Source organism: Barbatula barbatula (assembly GCF_947034865.1).
Source record: "Barbatula barbatula genome assembly, chromosome: 2".
Taxonomy (NCBI): Eukaryota; Metazoa; Chordata; class Actinopteri; order Cypriniformes; family Nemacheilidae; genus Barbatula; species Barbatula barbatula.
The window spans coordinates 16,866,201-16,887,040 of record NC_136767.1 but is presented as its reverse complement, the minus strand read 5'-3'; the positions used below and the strand labels follow the sequence as shown (position 1 = coordinate 16,887,040).

Sequence of the window (20,840 nt, the reverse complement as noted above, 5' to 3'; positions counted from 1 at the left end):
GTGGCGTTGTTGTCTTTACTTACCAACCCTTGTGGGTTCCGGTCTGTGTCTTGGGTTCCGGTCTGTGTCTTGGGTTCCGGTCTGTGTCTTGGGTTCCGGTCTGTGTCTTGGGTTCCGGTCTGTGTCTTGGGTTCCGGTCTGTGTCTTGGGTTCCGGTCTGTGTCTTGGGTTCCGGTCTGTGTCTTGGGTTCCGGTCTGTGTCTTGGGTTCCGGTCTGTGTCTTGGGTTCCGGTCTGTGTCTTGGGTTCCGGTCTGTGTCTTGGGTTCCGGTCTGTGTCTTGGGTTCCGGTCTGTGTCTTGGGTTCCGGTCTGTGTCTTGGGTTCCGGTCTGTGTCTTGGGTTCCGGTCTGTGTCTTGGGTTCCGGTCTGTGTCTTGGGTTCCGGTCTGTGTCTTGGGTTCCGGTCTGTGTCTTGGGTTCCGGTCTGTGTCTTGGGTTCCGGTCTGTGTCTTGGGTTCCGGTCTGTGTCTTGGGTTCCGGTCTGTGTCTTGGGTTCCGGTCTGTGTCTTGGGTTCCGGTCTGTGTCTTGGGTTCCGGTCTGTGTCTTGGGTTCCGGTCTGTGTCTTGGGTTCCGGTCTGTGTCTTGGGTTCCGGTCTTCTTGAAATTGTGAGTCAATTGCATTATAAATAACCTGTGAGTTATGGACACCCTCTAAAAAGGTACAGGACCAATCAGGGTTGCCAACTCCGCAGGAATTGGGCTACTTTTACACTGATTCCACGGGATGTTTTTATTGTTGTTATATTGTATTATAATTATAACAAAAATATTCTAAACCATAATCACACACTACATGACAAAACACCCAAAAATGTTTTATAAAGACAGCACTCTTGCGTTATTTTATTTAAACTTGCGTAAGAACCTTTCTGATCCACTCAATAAACCTGATTAGAATTAGCCCTTTGATTCTCTTGAAGTAAACCGAACCTTGACCTTTGCATTGCACATTGATCACGGACAGACCGTGCCCAGAAAGAGTTTCTGCTGACTGTTGTGAACTGCCTTCAATCAATCATTAGTCAGTGTATGTATGTTGACCGTTTAATGACGAATGCATGTTGCAAATATTCTGTATATTTTTGCATGGCAAAAATTATGAGATCAAGATACACTGCTGCATATGCAGGAAAAAAAATTGTTCTGTTGTGTATGCATAATGCAGCTTATATAACAAAGATATCGTCATGTTATTAAATCACATTAAATCAGACTCCAACAAGTCTAACAGTCAATCACAAATAAAGTGATACAATCAGCACTACTTTTAAGACTGACTATATTCTTTCACTCTTAGTGTCAAATCTATGATAAACTCTACGGACTTTGGCCAGCCTCCATTCAGCAGATGTGCAAAAAACACTCCTCCCTTCAACCCCTACCTTGCAATTGGCCAAACTGATCTCACTCCCACTTTGAACTCAATCAAATATCTATACTACATTCTAACACATTGTCTCAGGCACAAAACTGCAGGAACTCAAGAGAAGGTTACAAGCTCCAACAGTCATCATGTCGGATAGAGGAGCATTTGACACCAATGTGGTGACCCTCACCAGGTTTGTTTTGGAAGAGGGCAGAAAAGCTAAAGGCACAGGGGAACTTACGACCCTCCTCAACTCCATGTGCACAGCGATCAAAGCCATTTCCTGTGCTGTCAGAAAAGCTGGTATTGCTAATCTGTAAGTATTTGGATACGTGTTTTTTTTAAAAATGTGACATCATACAAGGTTATGACGGATATGTCTTATTAGTATATATTTTAGATAATTGTTTTTGAAAATTGCCTACACTGTGTGCTATAATATATATATATTTTTAATCTAGAATTAATCTAATGTGCAGCCACCATAGTCACTTCACATGCTGTATCTTATAAGAAATAATAAATTGCCTTGAACTTTTGTTTGAGACAGTACTTATAGTAGTTGCTCATTGCAAATCCTATGCAAACAAGCTTTGCAGATTGATGCAACAAGACCCTTGTCTGTTGTTGAAATAGGGGGCAAAGTTTTCTCTACAACAGTGTACAATATCTTTGCTAGGCGCTTTCCTAAGAGGTCAGTCAGGTTATGAAAGGAATGGTTATGAAAGCATACTGGCGAGCACCTCAAGTTTAAATTGATTTAGCTCTTTAATTTCAGTCACGATCACATAAAAATTTCTCTTTCATTTCTTCAGATATGGAATTGCAGGAACCACAAATGTAACAGGTGACCAGGTGAAAAAATTGGACATCCTGTCCAATGACCTGGTTATAAACATGATCAAGTCCTCTTTTACATCCTGTGTTTTGGTGTCTGAGGAAGACGAAAAAGCCATCATTGTAGAACCAGATAAAAGGGTAAGCATGTATGTGCCTGTGTTTTTCCACTAGAAGGAACCTTTTGTAAAACAGTTTTTTTCTGGAAGTTAAAGCTTCTTAATGGATGCCTCTATGGCATTGTGAATCTGTTTTAAGAGTGTCTTTGACATCTGATTTTGTCTTGTCACATTTCATTTGTTCATTACATTATGTTCTGTGTAAACCAATACATAACAGTAAATTGTTTTCTCCCAGGGCAAATATGTGGTTTGCTTTGACCCTCTGGATGGTTCCTCAAACATTGACTGCTTAGCTTCAATTGGAACGATATTTGCAATCTACAGAAAGGTACAGTCTTTAGGATTCATTGCAGTACATGCAAATCTCATCTCTTTACATTCATCAAAAGACTAATGTCACGGTTTGTTTCTATGTAATTTCCAGGAAACTGATAATGAGCCGTCAGAGAAGGATGCTCTGCAGAGTGGCAGAAACATAGTGGCAGCAGGGTATGCTCTCTATGGCAGTGCCACCATGCTGGTTCTTTCCACTGGTCAAGGAGTCAACTGCTTTATGCTTGATCCTGTAAGTCATAATAGTCATACATAACCGATAATATTTTTAATATCTAAAAAAATGTAGATATTAAACTTCTCTTCCTCTCACTAGGCTATCGGTGAGTTTATACTTGTGGACAGAGATGTGAAGATTAAAAAGAAGGGAAAGATCTACAGTCTGAATGAAGGCTATGCACAGTATTTTTATCCTGATGTCACGGAATATCTCCAAAAGAAGAAATTTCCAGAGGTAAGAGACTCAGATAAACATATATCACTGAAGTACAGACTTAGGCTTCTACAGTATTGTGTGCTTGGGCCTATAGGATTAAACATGTTTGCTTTAATGCTTGCATGAATAAAATAACAGATATGAAAGTATAAAACCTCAACAATAAAACACTTGTAGTTATCTCTGCGATTTAGAAGGAAGTTGTTTGTCTGTGCTATGATGAAAATGAAACATTTCATAGTCTCTCTGATCATTTACATTCTCTCTCTGACCTGCAGGATGGCAGTTCCCCCTATGGAGGGCGCTATGTGGGCTCTATGGTTGCTGATGTGCACAGGACACTGGTCTATGGTGGGATTTTCCTGTACCCTGCTAATGTCAAGAGCCCTAAGGGCAAGGTGAGAAATGCATTATTATGAATATTTAGGCTAAACAAATTGTTATGAATAGTGTCAGATAAGAATAAATGCTGAATTAGGTAAAGTCATTAGTGGTTCATTGTACATACTGTGGCATTTACAGTTTATTTTTACGCTGCCATCTCACTGGTTTCCTCTTTTTTGTTGGCTGGGCTTTAGCTAAGGCTGTTGTATGAGTGCAACCCCATGGCCTTCATCACTGAGCAGGCTGGAGGTATGGCGACAACAGGAGCCATGAATGTTCTGGACATCAAACCTGACACAATTCACCAGAGGGTTCCTGTGGTCCTGGGCTCTCCGGATGATGTGCAGGAATATATCTCAATCTTCAAGAAACATTCCAAATAAGATGCAACCAGCAGGTTGACCATCTTTTGCCATCTACAACTGCCAGTATCACTGTGAAAACTTAAGTAAAACCCAAGGACATGAAGCTTTATTTGTCTATATATTGGGTACAAGTTTTAAGTTTGTTTTCTAGTTTTATTTTCATAAATGTTTGTGCTGCTTATTTTGTAAATTTCTGTTCCCAGTTTTGTGATGTTTAGATATATAAAATAGTACAAATATTTCAATGTTATAAATTTTTCGTGACAAATAAAAATAATAAACAACAAAATTACTTAATGATTCACATTGTTTTATTCACATTGTTACATATATTTTTCTGTGTATTGCATAACGATCAGAAATCACTGTGTTTAAAGACACAAGTGGGTGTTGTGCATTCAGTAATGCAAAGGTCACGAGTTTTATCCCCCAAGGAAAACAAACATACTATCAAAAAATAGATTGAAATGCACTATAAATCCTATTGTATAAAAGTGTCTGCTAATTGAGCATGTGTTACTAGTCTAAGAAAAATAACCATTTTGGTACAAAAGCGAAAACATTCCCCGGCCTAGATCTTTATTTGGTAGGAATACATTTGTTGCCATCTAGTGGTGCCAGGAGCCTGAATGAAGTTGGGTCAAACCCTTTAATGGAAAGACTCCACACTCGGCAGCCATATTTGCTATGCTTCCGGGCGGCAATTTCAGTGATATAAGACCAAGTGTTATCTACTTAAAGCGCGAAAGACCGTTTAAATATTTTAAAAGCTCTCGCTAATACCACAATGAAACACCATATACCCAACCACCAATTTAACCTTTCATCAACATCACCGTAATCGTAGTTCTTATTAAGATTAAATCCGGCTAAAACACTTTTCCAAGTTGCTCTAGCTACTGCGCATGTACAAAAGTTGCTCCGAAGACTTTTTCGCAATGAGCATTGCGCGTTCCTCTGTTCATATTAACGCAGTGAGCCGTCTTTGTTAACATCGACAGTCTTTGGTTGACCACCTCTGATGACGTCAGACGCAAAAAAGCGTCGCAGTGTTTTCCGTTTGGTTGCAGGTGTCTCCGGACATCAGGTTACGGCTTACTTAGGTAACATTAAGTTCACATTCGTTCACAAAGTGTTAGTTCTGGCGTGCAGTCTAGCGTTTAGAGATAATCTTATTCATTTCGTGTGTATGGATCATTTTAATAAGCATGCTAGTCATATTTTCCTTTGGTTAGATTCGCAGGTCGATTTGCACATGTATCAGAGAAGAACTGTAGTTGGTAACGTTAGTAAAAGTGTCCTGGTTCGGAATTATGACACTAAAATAGTTTAATGCTAAAATTGTAATATAACTCTGTATGACAAGCCGGGCATTCATAAATCAACTTTTGTTGTCCGAGATCAAAAATGTACTAAACAGTATTACAGTTTGATTCATAGTTCATGGTTGCCGAACCAACACGTGTTAACACGTGTTTTGCGCGATCTTATGCTGGTTAACTACATTTAAAGTCATGTTGTTTGCGGGCGTCATTGTGCATGTTTCGCCCAATCCTAACAGCAAAGTCACCCGTGCCGTCTCAAGTCTCGCGTAACATACTATATCCACCAGGATGACTTGTGTGCTGTGATATACATGTTAATGTATTTATTTTGTATTGTCTTTTGTAGGATGACTTTAGGAGCAGTTGCCTCTGTGATCTTCGCGCTAGGAGCAGCTGCTGTGTTTTCTTCTCTTCATAAGATTGAAGAGGGTCACGTGGGTGTTTACTACAGGTCAGTTTCTTAAGATTGCACTACAATCTGCTTCCAGAAGCAGGATCAAGCTGATGTTGCTTGGTGGCTCTCTCTCCTCTCAGGGGCGGAGCTCTGCTTACTGGCACCAGTGGTCCTGGGTTTCATCTGATGCTGCCTTTCATCACGTCATTCAAGTCTGTACAGGTGAGAGACTTACCGAGAGCATGTTTTAGTCTATCTAAATTCGTTTTGTGGCATTTTATAAATTTCACTCTCTTCCTGAAGACCACTCTGCAAACAGACGAAGTCAAGAATGTTCCCTGTGGCACAAGGTAAGGTGTATTGTTCATGCATGAGACTTCTGTCCCCATACCCTGATACTAACCACAGTCCAGAGTTATTAATTAAACAAATGCCATTTGTAAATTAACAAAGAATCATTACAGTTAAATGTATTGAATCCTGTGTTTATAGACAGCAAAATGTCATAACATATGTACTCTTCATTTGTGTTTTGTGTATTTTCATGCTCATGCATTTCTGAAAACATCTTTTTTTGGCTCGCAGTGGAGGTGTAATGATATACTTTGATCGCATTGAGGTGGTGAACTTCCTTGTTCCCTCTGCAGGTACTTTTTTTTGGTGTTATTAGCAAAATGCACATTAGAGAGTTATAAATAATACAGTCATTAGGGGGGACACTGGAACATTGTCCACAGAACCCTCCAAGGCCCTTTTTGGCAGGGCTTACATTTACATTTAGTCATTTAGCATACGCTTTTATCCAATGCTTATAGTGGCTCTGTGAATTTAAAGGACAGCACTGACTGTAAATGTGTTTTTTCATATCTCTCTTGTCATCATCTCTGCTGCAGTGTCTGACATCGTGAGAAATTTCACGGCTGACTACGACAAAGCCCTGATTTTCAACAAAGTTCACCATGAGCTGAATCAGTTCTGTAGTGTGCACTCACTTCAAGAGGTCTACATAGGTCTATTTGGTAAGAACTGCTTTGATGGAGGAATGCAGGAATAGTTTTTATGCTGGGTGATCGTATACATCTTGTTAAGTTTTTGCATTGAGACCTTTACTGAAACTCTTTGTTGACATTTGCTTTACATCCCAAAATGATTTTGAGAGTTTTGCTTTGCAGGACAATTCTAGCGTTATGGAGTGATTTTTACTCTGACAACCATCTGTTTATATCTTTCTAAACCCTTGTGGATAGTCTAGACATCAGAAAAATATCAGTCTATACACGTTTTCTAAAATATATATAAATATGCATACATTATAGATGTGCCAAGAAAGGATGTTTTTGATCCATACTTTGCGGGATTACTAAGAATTAAAATACACAAACAAGTAGCAATAATACCCAACAAATGGAAAAGAAATGTCTCTTCAGTCTTCATACAGCATAAAATATAAAGTTATCATATTTTAATTTTAATATGCCCATTTATTGGAAATATGGGCTGTTATGAACGTGACCGTTCTGAAAGTGGTAACTATGGGAAAAATCATGCATAAAGTGCTTAATAAACTTTGAGACATGAGATTGATATTTAAACCACCAAACTTTAACATTTGTATGTACATTTGTAACATCAGTATGGTGAAATCCTTTGGTAACAAGGGGAGCATTTGCTTGAAATTGTCTTCAAGTGGCTTTAAATGTCTATTGTAAAATAAAACACACAATTCTATTTTATACTAGTGGTGCTTTGGGTTTACGCACTTGACATTTGCTCCTCAGCTGCTTTTAATTTGTTGTTGCACATTTGTGATGAGAAAATGAGGTATAAACTAAAGTGTGTGTGTACAGATGTCACAGATTAACCAAATCACCTTAATCATTTTCTTCTAGATCAAATAGATGAGAATTTAAAGCTCACTCTGCAGGAAGATCTCACCAGCATGGCACCTGGACTCATTATTCAGGTGCTGTTTCTCCGGCATTTCAGTCTTTTTCCCACTTCCAATAAACAATTCTTGTAAATAACATTAACTCTTTTACTCACGAGGCAGGGGTAAGGTAAACAATTCAGTAGGAATAACAATAATGTTATGAAATGACTTAAGACTTATACAGAATTGCATATCTTGTTGGACCTTTGACCTTTTAGTATTTGCTTAGGGCTTCCCATGCTTTATTTAGCTTTGGCTCGGAAATATTTAGTTTCCTCTATCAAATCCCTTGGTGTAAGCCCAGAGTTTTAACAGAATGAGGCAAAGAACCCTAGCATGTTTTTATTAGAAAATGAACAATGGCGGTGTGTAATTTCTACATTTACTGTAAGTGTTTCTATGAATCATTACTGTTGCCCAAGTCGACATTGAGCTTAATACATCAATGAGATCACTCATTACCTGCGCACATCAAAGTTGTTGCGTAACAAGGTCTTGGTGGGAAAATTGCTCTGGCTTACATAACTTTAAACATCTTCTTTTTTTCTTTTTTTTCCCTGGTTTCTCATAAGCAGGCGGTCCGCGTTACCAAACCAAACATTCCAGAAAGCATTCGCAGGAACTATGAACTAATGTGAGTTTGCAAATGAGCTACGGGCCTGTAAATGATACGATTGAGTTTCAACACTGTCTAAACACTGCAGTTCGGTATTTTTTTCAGTGCTTCTCAACTGATTCATTAAAAGAGATCTTTTCTGTTTGTGTCTCAGGGAGAGCGAGAGGACGAAGTTACTCATTGCGGCTCAGACACAGAAGGTGGTAGAAAAGGAGGCGGAGACTGAGAGGAAAAAGGCTGTCATAGGTGAACAAGCATATTTTTAGTATTCAGGTCCATCACTTTAAGACTGCGGATTGGATTTTGATGAGGTCACTGCTCACATTAAAATGAATTGTTGGTGCTCTGTCCTTTTCTTACATGTGCAGAGGCAGAGAAGGTGGCTCAGGTGTCTGAAATAAAGTTTGGACAGAAAGTTATGGAGAAAGAAACTGAGAAAAAGATTTCAGAAATTGAAGGTGGGTTTTTAGGAGTTTGCATAGGACTGAAAGAAACCATAGCGCGGCGCGTGTTGATTTCCCCCATTCTGAATAAAAAAACGAGAAACATAAGGTAAAAGTTTCCCTTTGCCCCTTGGTAGTGGCATTAGATCGTTTTAGATGGGGACTTTGTGAGAAAATTAACAATGTCTCTTGGGCAAAACGATATTTTTGTGGGCGAAAGCGGTTAATGTTTTGAACATATTTTTGTCCCAATAGATCAAATTAGAGTATGTATATGTGAGAAGACTTCTCACAAAATGGCAACATGCAGCGCATTACACCAAGGACGAATTTCATTTCAGAACCTTTAGAGTACTGCAGAGATGACATATTTTTGTTGGCCAGCCCGGAAGTTAGTTTTGCACTGGTTCCCACGACCGAAAGCCTATGCAGTTTTCCCATAGACTTTACCCTGTGCTCTCTTATGTTTTAGTTTGTGCAATTTATGCGATTTACGGGATTTAGTGTTTTGTGCCTGCATTGAGTCTCGAAAAAAATCTTGAACACATCCTTCATGTTCCTAGCTCCTGGTTTCTGTTATTCTGTCTCACATTTGTTTTTGTCTTTCTAAATCTTAACCAAACATTTTGCTGCTTATTTGCTAGTAAGCGTCCCATTAAAAAAAACTATTCAATGGTCCAACTATAATCTCACAAGAATACCACTGGGATTGAATGTTTGGGATCATTCGCTCAAACCAGAAGGCTAATAACAGGATTTACGGGAAAACCTACGCAATCGTAGCCCAGTGTGAGCGCAGCCTGAGAGCAAGAAACGCCTTCAGTCTGACTGCGTAATAAAAACAAGGCGCAAAGCTGATTTTTGGACAAAAACTAGAAGTTGAACTATTGAGTCAGTAATAGTTTCACTCAAAGGAACATGTGTTCTCAATTACTTCAACATCTGCTGAATAAACATAGAAACTCTTATATAATAGGTTTTGATGTCATTATTTATTTTAACAAATTATACAGCATATATTGTGTGTTTAAAGTGTGTATTATTTGGTGTGAACAGGACAAAGCGCAGAATTTGTTAAATATAGTTATAGGACGACTACAAGGACAGTGCATAAATATACCGAATGAATGACCGAATGAATGATTGTTGCAACTTAAATTTTATTGGCCTGTGTAACAGAGTTCAATAAAGGAAGGAAGAAACCGGAAGCCGGCGAACGTAACATAAGATTTTAATTACATAAATAAACAATAAAAAAACTTAAAATGCCAGCATCTCCCTCACGGTCGACCGCTGGCCATACAAACACACTTAACCACAACATAAAGTCCAGGCCTGGTCCTCTCTCGTCCTAGTATACTCCTGTCACCCGTCCTTTTATGCTCCCGAAGCTCCTCCATGAGAGATACGAGACCGGTGCAACACCCAGCTCGTTTCCCTCGCGGCTCTCATCCCACCTTTCTCGTTACAGCCTGGTATACTGTATATTTAATTGTCTTGTACTTGGTTGTCTGCTGTTCTGGCAGTGATTTTGATTTTGGCTTGGTGGTTGCGCAAAATTGGAAATCTTGGCTTTGTTTTGAATGCTGGTTGTAAAAATTCAGACTTACCTTGGTGTTCTTTAAACAGGAATGTGGTTTTGATTTATGTACACAAGAGAAAATTAGGAGGAAACAATGTTGAATAAGATTATGGTTTGTCATTGTGGAAGTTTGGGTGAACTGTCTGGGTATGATGAGTGTGAAATAGGAGGGTTACAATGAAATTACAAATGCAATGACAATCGTTCATCACCCGCCATTGAACTAGAGTTTCTGGGAAAGCCCCACGAAGGAGAAATATTGAAATCCTGCTCTAAGTAAGAGCAATGTTGCTGTTTTTGTGGCATTCGTTTTACGCTCTCATTTGTCTCCTCCTCTCTATTTGTCTCCCTGACGTCACAGACAGCGCTTTCCTCGCCAGTCAGAAGGCAAAGGCAGACGCAGAGTTCTACACTGCACAGAGAACTGCTGAGGCGAATAAGGTAAAGCATCACAGAATTCCTTAAATTACACACATTTTTACTATATTTTTAACTCTTACTTTTATTCCTGTCTGTCTTGTCGCAGCTGAAGCTGACCCCTGAATATCTCCAGCTGATGAAATATGAGGCGATTGCATCTAACAGTAAGATTTACTTTGGAAGTGAGATCCCTAACATGTTTATGGAATCGGGACCAGGAAGCTCCTCCTCAGGTGCCGCCAAAGCCATAGATGCTCTGTCAGAGGGGATTCTGGACTTAGAATAAGATAACGTTGTAGCACAGAGAATAAACAAACTAGTAATAAAGAGCACAGAGTAATAGGCAGTTGGTATGCAGCATTGGTGCATCTGAACACTGTGAGCTCACTTCAGTAAAATTAACATGGCACTGCATCAGATGCTGAATAACAGGTGTTAAGTAGACCCTGGTATCTGTGCTTAACACATAGTAAGGGAGCATTTTGCAGTACTTCTGTACACAATGAAAGGAATTTTGTGGTTTAGTTAGGATTCAAGCTTAGAACCAAATGGATTATAAGTGTGATTTGTTTAGAGCAAAATATTTCATCATGTTTAAGGGACGTTCGCATTATGATAATAACAACAACTGTAACCTTAACTATATTGGTTACTATACCTGTGTCACAGTCACAAACACTACGGTATAAGCGATGAGAGGAGTCACTTTGAGAATAAATTTAGCATAGTTTACATTAGGATGAGCAAAACAACATCCAGGAAACCGATAACAGAGCCAGATGCCATTTGGCACAGTTTTATTGTTCATCAGTTGGGAAAATTGTTCTGAAGGCGATCCCATCTTCATCGTTATAGTTATGGTTTGGATGCTACTATTCTTTTACATTTATTAACTTCAACAATTTATCTTCAAAGTTATAGTTATTGTCAATCGTGTGAACATCCCTTAGTTATACAGTCAACATTTTGGAAACACTTTACTCAAAAAATGTAAGATGATAGTAAACTCATGAAGATTTTATGGAGTGGGACAGTTGTAACTTTGTTTCCGATTCAGAATGATGTTGGGACTACAAATGTTTAGCATCTTCACAGTTGCCACCCTTCGACTTGAATTTGCAGAATCGTTCTCTTTGCATTTTATCATTCAGCTTCTTGAGCTTTCAACCTGGGAAGCTTTGTAAAGAGTTTTGATTGAAGGAGTTCCTAATCTATTCAGTGCTCTTTTTTTTTGCCTTTTTTTCTTCATTTGGTTTACAAGTCATCCATTAAAATAATCTTAATACAATTTTTGTTTTCTAACGAAGAAATGTATATGTTGGCACGATTATATTTTTGTCTATACAATTAAATTTTGTCTTGAGATTATTATTATTATTTTTAAATCATTGGAAACATTTTAGTCGAGCGTTTCCAAACATTTGACTGCACTGTATATTACATTTTATAATAAATGGATTCATAGATGTGCTCGGGACATTTATTACGATTTTGGGGAGCTGTTTCAGATTTTGGGGAGCTGAACTTTCAAGCCTAGTGTCTTAAATGATCTTATACCTCAGGGACTTGCCTATGTTTAATGGGTCTAAATGTAATTTGGTCTGTAAAAGCTCTTTAATGCTAAACAACCTATAAGATAAGAATTATTGTTTCTGTCATCCGTGTTTTTTCCCCAATGTCAAAAATCTCAACATGTGATGTTTATACAATGACATTTAATATAGTAGTGTCACGTGAGAACAATGTAGCACGCTACAGCTTTTATTGCCTTTGGTACTGTGATCTCAGTTCTAATGTTCATCAATGATTTTTTGTGTCTGTCTTCTCACTGCTGTTGACCTTTAGAGTTCAGAATATCTGAGGGATGTTTCTCACTAGTGGAATCTTCATTCTCTTTGTTTTCTACATATCACTGCTGTCCTTTTGAAACCATGTATCTCTATATTTGTGATTTTTGTTGAATTTTGCCTTGAAGTATAATTATTAGTTACCCCTTTATGTTTGTAACTAGGTTTTGCAAATATGTATACTTAATCTATGATATGAAGTATTAAAAATAATTGTCTGCTTTGACAACACCGTGTTGAATCATTTAAAATAAGAAAAATTGTAAGGACAGCTACAAAATATTGGTTGTCTGCTTGAAATAGTGTTCTGTAATTAGGATTTTCTCTGAAGCTATTTTATTCAATATGAACAAAATTGTCATGGCCATTTGATTTTTCATTTATTGATTTTTTTTATGTTTTAAGTGAATGTATTTTTTCATTCTTATATTTTACCTCCCAATAACAGTCCTGGGCATTAAAAGCTTGTGGCAACATTTGTAGTAATGAATGGCAGTCTTTAGATTCTAGATCTTTCAAATCAGTCAGGTATGTACATGTCTACAGTCATAAAAGGTGACTTGAAAGCTGTAGAGCTGTAATGAAAAATCTTGTATAAATGTTAAAATGAACAGCAAACCTCATAAAATGACAGTTGCATTGTAACTGGTCTAGCATTTAGTCATGATTCTGTTTTTTGTGGGCATGTTTTGTGTAGACGGAGTCGTGTGGGATGCTTTGTTCATATAAACTGATTTGACACCCCAGATTGTGTATTACTTTGTTCGTTTGGAGCTCAGAGAATGACAACAGTTTCGTTTGTTTGCGTGTGTCCGCATAACTTGCAAAAATATTTATAATATAATATTAATAATAATAGAAAGTGTCTCAGGAACCAGAAGTGTACTGAATAAATATAGTACCCTAAAGACCAAAGTCATTGGTTATCCACTTGTGTCTTAGTTAAATGTACTGTCTGTTTTAAATGTAAAATACAAATTTTACCAATTGATACAAATATGTATTATTTGAAAGCTCAAGATTTAATATTTGAACAATGTTTTTTAAATGGCAAAATCAGTTTTGTAAGGCTACATCAAGACATGCACATTAATAATATTTCAAATGATCATTTTTATTATATTGTGTAAATATTTAAGCATCTCCAACTCTCTTGCTGAATGATTACATTTTTTCAAGTATTTAAGATTAAATCTAAGCATTAAGAACTGCATCTATTTGATGCCTAAAAGTGTGGTAATATAGGTATTTTTAACAAAGGGGGACATTTTTTTTAATAAAGGCAAAAAATGAACAGTCCAAGACTCCGTCAAAGTGTTCCTCCCGAATTTTCTGTGAACATTTATTGCATTCACTAGTGGTGATTTACTGGGCTGACACCATTTTTATGAAATCCTTACCCATCTGGTTAACATCTGGATCGACACCACAAGCGATTGTGAGTATAACGACACCAGCAGCTGCTTTGTTTCGTAGGGTACCTTTTGAAAACTTTGCTGTTTCTCCAGACACCCAGAGAGCAGACTTAGAACCACAACAACAACAGTAAATTAAAAGATTCCATGTGGTGCAATATAAACATGACTTTGTTAAACAAAAAGTAATATGATTATTAGATCAGATTTTGCATGTGGAAACTTTTTATTTTTAAAGGCATGAAATAATGCATGTTGAAAATGTTATTGTTTACTATATTATCTCATGCTAATGAACATAGAAAAGAGTGTAACTCTTTATCGCATTCTTATCCTCTTATTTGACTTAATGAGATATTAATTATGAACATTATTGTGGCCTGTTGTAAGATTGAAAATACTACTTATTGATTGTTCCACTATAAGACAGCACAAACAGTTTCTACAAAGCTGTTTAAGAAACAGCACCAGTGTAGTACACAGAAAATGAAAAATAATTAATATTTATAAAAAAATATGGAACACTAACCCTCTTCTCTCAACAGGTTATACCTATAATAGGTAGTCGTATTTAAGCGAACACCCTTGTTACTGAAATGACAACTTATTGACACCAGGCCCAGCGAACGCTATGACAGGTTGAACGCCGCCTCCACAGAAGAATATCAATGACTTCTTCTCTAGCCTCGACCACTGGTTCGCGAATGACAGTGCTGAAGTAACACATGTGACTAGGAACCAGATTGAGCGAGCAAGCAATAAACATTTTACATGTTAATTTGTATGCAAACAATGACTCTTTTACTATAACACAAAATTATATAAAATATCTATCTAATAAGTACACCAGACTGATGCATTTACCTTAAAGATGTGCATCATTTTTTAATGAGAAGATTCATATATCAATTAGATAGTGTTGTATATGTAAATGAATTGTGCGATGTTTGAATAAGAGAACCCTTCTCTATAATATTGCCTTAAATGTATATGTATTTGTACAAATAGGACATATTTCTGTGTCTTGTGCACACTGTGCTCCCTTAGAAAATGAGTGCATGACGCCCCTGTGCGTGGGCGTGGTTTTCCGGAACATTGCACAATAAAAGAAATAGGATCCAAACTTAACTCGAAAAAAACTTTCTGAAAGCAAGTTGGAGTGCCGGGTGAGTGTATCGAGCACAGAAATACTACGTCATACATCCCACTAGTTTTTTAACAAGTCGACCTTGTTAAACAGCCATCACGTGAGAAGAAGAATGCATGTTACCCTTTAAGATAAAGTATACCCTCAGTGGGTGATTGAAAAATGTGCCTGTGTCTGAAACAATGTTTATGTATTGATTTAAAAGAAGTACAAACGTCTTAACTCTTCGAACTATTCTCTTCCTTTTAAGTCTTCTCTAAGATTATTTATTTGATTGTACTCTATAACCTTTCTATATTATTAATTTGGTAATCTGACATGATATTCCCAACTTCACTTTGAAACGTGATGTAAATATTTGTAATGGAGCATATACTGTATGGTCAGTGATGGAATACAGTGCAGTATTTAATGTCCAATACTCACTTTGCAATACAGTTTACCACACGCAATTTTCTGTGGATGCCAATGATGAAAAGAGAGGTCCTCGCCAGCTGAACTCAACCCTTCCTCTCAGCAGAAGATCTTAGCTAAAGGATGATAAAGATGATAACGCAAAAATATATGCACGTTTGTGAGAATGGGGGCCTCTGCGTGTCTCATGACAGTAAAATCATTAGGGGCTTCTAGATTGTGTTTCCGAAAATAAAGTCATGGTGTACTTGTCCCTTACTGGTTTTATAGTAGTGTTCTGACAGGGGAAATAAACATACAGTACAATGCATAAACATGTACTGAAAAAATATGTTGTGGTATAGTTAATTTGATGCAAAATTTACAACAAGGTAGTTGAAAGTAGTGTGGACTTGGAACTGTTGAGTAAACACTTTTATTTTAGACTTAAGTGAGTAGGTATATAAAATGGTATATTTACTTACTCAAGCAGAAAAACATGTACAATGAATGTAGAATCGTATTCATCTTCAAGACGCATGCGCAACTTTTGTTTAGTTATGCTGGTTACAAATATGAGAACATAAACACCGAAACAGTGGATAAACGGCTTCAAATTCCTACGTTTATGCATTTTTTCTCCATGTTATTTTAGTGTTTTGTTTTAAGCATGCGCAAAGGCCCGATGTTTTCTGAGGGAGGAGCGCGCCATCCAGAGCAACTTCACAAAAGTAGCACATTTCTGTAACACAAAAGGTTCTCTGGAAAACTATTTTGAGAATTTGAAAAGAAAGAAATTGTTCTTCTGGGAACCCTTGAAATATTCTTTGGGGAACCAAAAATATATTTACAAGAAACAAGCACCTCTATTTTTAAAAGTGATGTGATTTTTGCATTAATGAATTTAGTCAGATGTAACATTGACGTTCTACATTCCCTGTTACTGGGATGTGGGAAAAATAAAATAAAAAATCTTTCAAAACTTTGAAATCCTTCGTTTTAAAATTAAACGAGAGTTTGAAATGAAAGATAAAAGATGGAAGAGACTGTACTCTTGTTCATCTTTCTGTCCCAAAGTTAAGGGAGGTATTGGGGAGGAGAGTAGCCTACAGGAGCGTTTGGTTACTAATCCATGACACAATTCCGTAGATAGTACAGCGGTGCGCTTTCCATCAAAAGAGAGGAGAGGAAAGTTCACACACTTCCCAACATCTGGAAAACATGCTGCATGTATACAGCATTGATGTTTTGTGTGAAACCATCGTAAATTCACAAGGATGATTATTCTCGTGTTTCTGATTTTCGGCAACGATGCCTTACTTCAGTGGATTTGGGACTTTGTGTATGACAAGCGTCACGTCCTCATGTCAGTCCACTGGAACGTGTGCGCGGCTTTCTTCGCTCATATCATCTTCTCTGCACCCTTCATGATCCTGGACCTCCTAAGCCCACACGTGCAATGGATTCAGAAGTACAAGATCAGCCTTCAAGTCGTTGCTCTCCATCAGTGGTTTCAATGTGCTGCGCGAATTTTATGGAAATACGCAGTTGGGGTTTTACCGCTGACTTATCTGTTTCTGTGTGTGCGAAATACCAATTTCCCAGAAAAGGCACCATCATTTTTCCTTGCCTTGAAAGAATGTGTTTTCTGCTTACTCGTGTTTGATACGTTATTCTTCGTGTTTCATTTCATCATTCACAAGTAAGTAAAACCTGTCAATGATGTTTTTGCTAAAAACGACCTGAACCCTATATTTTAAGACCACGTGTTCCACTCTTCTACATATTTTTTATATTATTAAACAAATCTGTAGTGTATATGGTCAACCCAGTCTCACGGCAGTTCGTGACACACAATTTGGAATATATTAATTCGTGTTCATGGACAGGAATATATGCCCATCTTTTCGTGTCAGCGAGCACGACTTTCTTTTCGTGCCACTCAGTACGACTTTCAATACACAGACTGCGTGTGTATTTACATTTATGCATTTATAACCTTATATCAAAAGATAGATAACTTACACCTTATTCACCCCAAACGCTAAAATCAAAGGCTAATTTAGCTAAAGGTTCTACGAGGTGGAAAAAAGGATAATTGGCTCCCCTAAGCCCGCCCCTAAACCTGTCACAAGGAAAACGTAAAAATTTAAGAAAAACATACAAATGAGATCATAAGAAATAGGAATACCTTGTAAAATAGGTTTGAATTCCCATCCGATTGCATTGATATATATTTATACGTATGAAAGATACCGCATATTAAAATACGTTACATTGAAAATCGTACTGTGTCACACGAAATAAGTTGTGCTGACACGAAAAATGGGGGAAATTCGTGTCAGAAAACACAAAAAATATATTACAGTTCTTGTCAAATACGACGCGTCGCCAACGCACCTAGAAAAATGTGTTTGCGCCTGTTGAGTGTCTTTATGCTGGGTTCACACCAAATGGACACAAAGGGGCTGTGACAGAACCACCGACAGAAACGCCGCTTTTTTTTAAAACGTCAGCAGCTGGCGTTCTTTTCCATAGGAAGCATTTTTTTAAGATAACATTTTATTTTTCCATTGGAAACATGTGCCATATGCCAGCTCAAATGCCTTGGATGACACAGGCCCTTATAGAAAAATTTAGAACATACAAGACATGCCAGTTTGCCCAATATTGTATAATATGTATCTTTTTTCCTTCAGAATTCCTTGGCTATACCACAGGGTCCATCGTATTCATCACCTCAGCAGGGACACATTTGCACTGGCAGCTCAAGACTCAAGTTTATCTGAACTGCTGTCTCTTCAATCCATTGCCTTTATTAGTACCATGCTGGTGGGCTGCCATCCTTTAAACGAAATCCTCTTCCATGTGTTTAACACTTGGATGGCTGTCCAGGACCACTGCGCATATGACTTTCCCTGGGCGCTGCATCGGCTGCTGCCATGCTTTGCTGGGGTGCCGCATCACTTGGCCCACCATCAGCAGTTTAAAGGCAACTTTGCCCCCTACTTTAGACACTGGGACTGCATCTTTGGGACTTCATTACAGATTCCAAGACATACATGAAGGAATTAAAGAATGAATAATGGGCCACTTGTTATGCTGATGGTCGATTTCATCTGAATTCTTTGTAAAGTATGAAGTGACATACAGTAAATTAGTTTAAGCATATGTTGTTATTAAGACCAGAAACACAATCTGAATGTATTTTTTGGCAGATACTCCCAGATAAAGAATAATATTGTTAAACTTCTATTAAAGATGGGGTAACACACAGAGTTTCTGCCAATCTCATATTAATCTTGAGTACCTATACATTATTGTATATGTATCTTCAAAGAGTCTTAAGTTTGATCACATGTATAAAAGGGAGATACAGCTGTACAATCATTTCCGGAAAAGGCTGCTAGAGGCGGGCATGGGGGACGAAACTACAGCACAAGCACGCAATACATCATCGCATTATCCCTTCGTGTTGTTTACATTATACACATCCACGACGGTTGCCAACAAAACACAGACAAATTACTTAGTTTGACCAACCGCGTGCAGTTCATGTCTTGCATCTTTTAGCACAGAGACATCTATCAGTTTCAAAAGATCTCCAAATCCAGCGTGATATCCACCGTTTATATAACATCCATCATTGACATGCCGTGAACAAACAAACGTATCTCAACTTCTCTCACTATCGCAAGAGTACGACCTGCAGCTGTAGGCCCACAGTGTAGCCAATCTTGATGGTAAACCGGTCTGTCTATCGCTCGCTCGCTCAACTGACTCATTAGTACAGTCTTCTACTTCATTTCTACTTTCCAATACTCCCCAAAAATGGTTTGTCTACTGTAGGCTAACTGAGTTACCAGTTACCCGTTTTACTGCACCTTTACATTGCTTCAGAAATTTCCCCCACTTTGAAAGTCACTTCGGATAAAATCATCTACTAAAGGACTGAATGTAAATGTAAATATGTAAAAACTATATGAAATTATCTGAACTTTACGCCTGAAGTAATGTTATACTTCACATGCTTGTTTTTGTCTTTTGCATCTTCATCTAAAAACGATTTACTGCTTTTCCATAAATAACACTGTCCTTAAAGTTATAAATGAAACGATTTTGGAAGCACTTTAAGCATACTTTATGTAGTTTTCCCATCACATGAATGTGTTTCTTACAGTCAGTGCATTAATACTCTGTCAAAGAAATGTCATATATTAGTGTCATATTCAAAGTTTGACAAATGCTTATAAAACAAATTGATGAGCGGATTAGTTTGACTTTCAGTTTCAGTTTGACTAACTGTCAAGTTAATGTTTTGCAGGCCATGATGAAAAAGTTGAAAAGAGCCATGAGTCATTCAGTATGTTCAGAAGTGATGTCAGCTAACAATCATGTACATTCAGTTTCAATGAGAAACTGTCAGTATCTTGCTACAGCTACTCTTTGAAGGCCACATCACATCTGTTTGCCTCTCTGGGTGCTCTGTGTTATTCTGCTCCACTGTGGCAAAAAGACGTCTCCATAATCTCATTTTCAAATTAACTGTACAGCCTTCATGGGAACATCTATAACCTTTTCATTTTCAGCATTGTTCCCCGCAGAGCACTTTGGTGAATCGTGAAAGATTTACTCATGCAGGCAGCTGTAACCTACTGGTACATTTACAAAGTTGTGATGGAAACAAGTCAACTGCATAGTCTGTCTCTGTCTTTTATATCTATTCCGTCTGAGAATTAGCAAAATTACTGGGGAATTTTATTTACTTGAGAACATGATCGAGGCTTCTTTAGTGGGTAATCATAATGAATAAATACCTGTTTATTATACAATCCTAACTGTATTTTTCTTTTAATGTAGTTTTAGTGTTGTATAAAATCAGCCCACAGCATACAGAAACTTCTAAAAAGAATGTAAGAATAAGGCATTGGAAGACCTGGGATTTAAAGACGTGTTTGTACATGAATATGTTTGTTGAATGGTAAAATGTGACCCTGGACCACAAAACCATAAAGCGATATTTCAGAGGCAAAATAAAGAAGTTTTACCCTAGACTGGTTCGGTCACAAATATGAAGGGACTGAACTAGAAAAGAAAGTTTGTGAATAAAGAACTAAAAACACATAGGATCTTTATTAGACACAAGACATCTAAATTCGCTCTCTTATTGTTGAGTATTTAAAGACTGTCTCTGTGACCACGCACAGTTAAACATTTCTCCATTCTAGTCTCTCTGTTGCACTCTATTGAAAAAGCATTTATTATATATAAAATTTCACTACTAATTTAAATCTCATTTAATCAATCTCTTCAATGCTACAAGTCTTGGGATCTTTGCAGTCTATAATTACAAAAGCATCTGTTACTTGCCTGCTCTTCCTGACCTACTTCTTGACTCTGCTCCTTGACTCATCTCAATTGACCCTTGACTCATCAAAAACAGGAGTCAAGTATTTATCCCACAAGGATTTTATATTAGAGGACC

General features: G+C 37.6%; 3 protein-coding genes across 3 annotated transcripts; all 3 read left to right on the top strand.

The window, feature by feature from the left end:
- Nucleotides 1–4,135, top strand: fbp1b (fructose-1,6-bisphosphatase 1b). Its single transcript, XM_079473363.1, has 8 exons — nucleotides 1–606; nucleotides 1,298–1,682; nucleotides 2,182–2,344; nucleotides 2,561–2,653; nucleotides 2,750–2,890; nucleotides 2,975–3,112; nucleotides 3,373–3,492; nucleotides 3,673–4,135. Exons 2-8 carry the CDS (start codon nucleotides 1,513–1,515, stop codon nucleotides 3,859–3,861), a joined length of 1,014 nt encoding a protein of 337 aa, XP_079329489.1. The 5' UTR covers nucleotides 1–606; nucleotides 1,298–1,512; the 3' UTR covers nucleotides 3,862–4,135.
- Nucleotides 4,136–4,840: 705 nt separating this feature from the next.
- erlin2 (ER lipid raft associated 2) lies at nucleotides 4,841–13,147 on the top strand. Its single transcript, XM_079478425.1, has 12 exons — nucleotides 4,841–4,946; nucleotides 5,515–5,619; nucleotides 5,703–5,784; nucleotides 5,866–5,912; nucleotides 6,148–6,209; nucleotides 6,456–6,581; nucleotides 7,452–7,525; nucleotides 8,068–8,126; nucleotides 8,263–8,354; nucleotides 8,477–8,566; nucleotides 10,495–10,574; nucleotides 10,660–13,147. Exons 2-12 carry the CDS (start codon nucleotides 5,516–5,518, stop codon nucleotides 10,837–10,839), a joined length of 996 nt encoding a protein of 331 aa, XP_079334551.1. The 5' UTR covers nucleotides 4,841–4,946; nucleotide 5,515; the 3' UTR covers nucleotides 10,840–13,147.
- A 3,365-nt stretch (nucleotides 13,148–16,512) lies between these two features.
- On the top strand, nucleotides 16,513–19,628 carry ch25hl3 (cholesterol 25-hydroxylase like 3). Its single transcript, XM_079482192.1, has 2 exons — nucleotides 16,513–17,057; nucleotides 18,055–19,628. The coding sequence occupies exons 1-2, from the start codon at nucleotides 16,633–16,635 to the stop codon at nucleotides 18,419–18,421; spliced, it is 792 nt and encodes a 263-aa protein (XP_079338318.1). The 5' UTR covers nucleotides 16,513–16,632; the 3' UTR covers nucleotides 18,422–19,628.
- The last annotated feature ends 1,212 nt before the right edge of the window (nucleotides 19,629–20,840 follow it).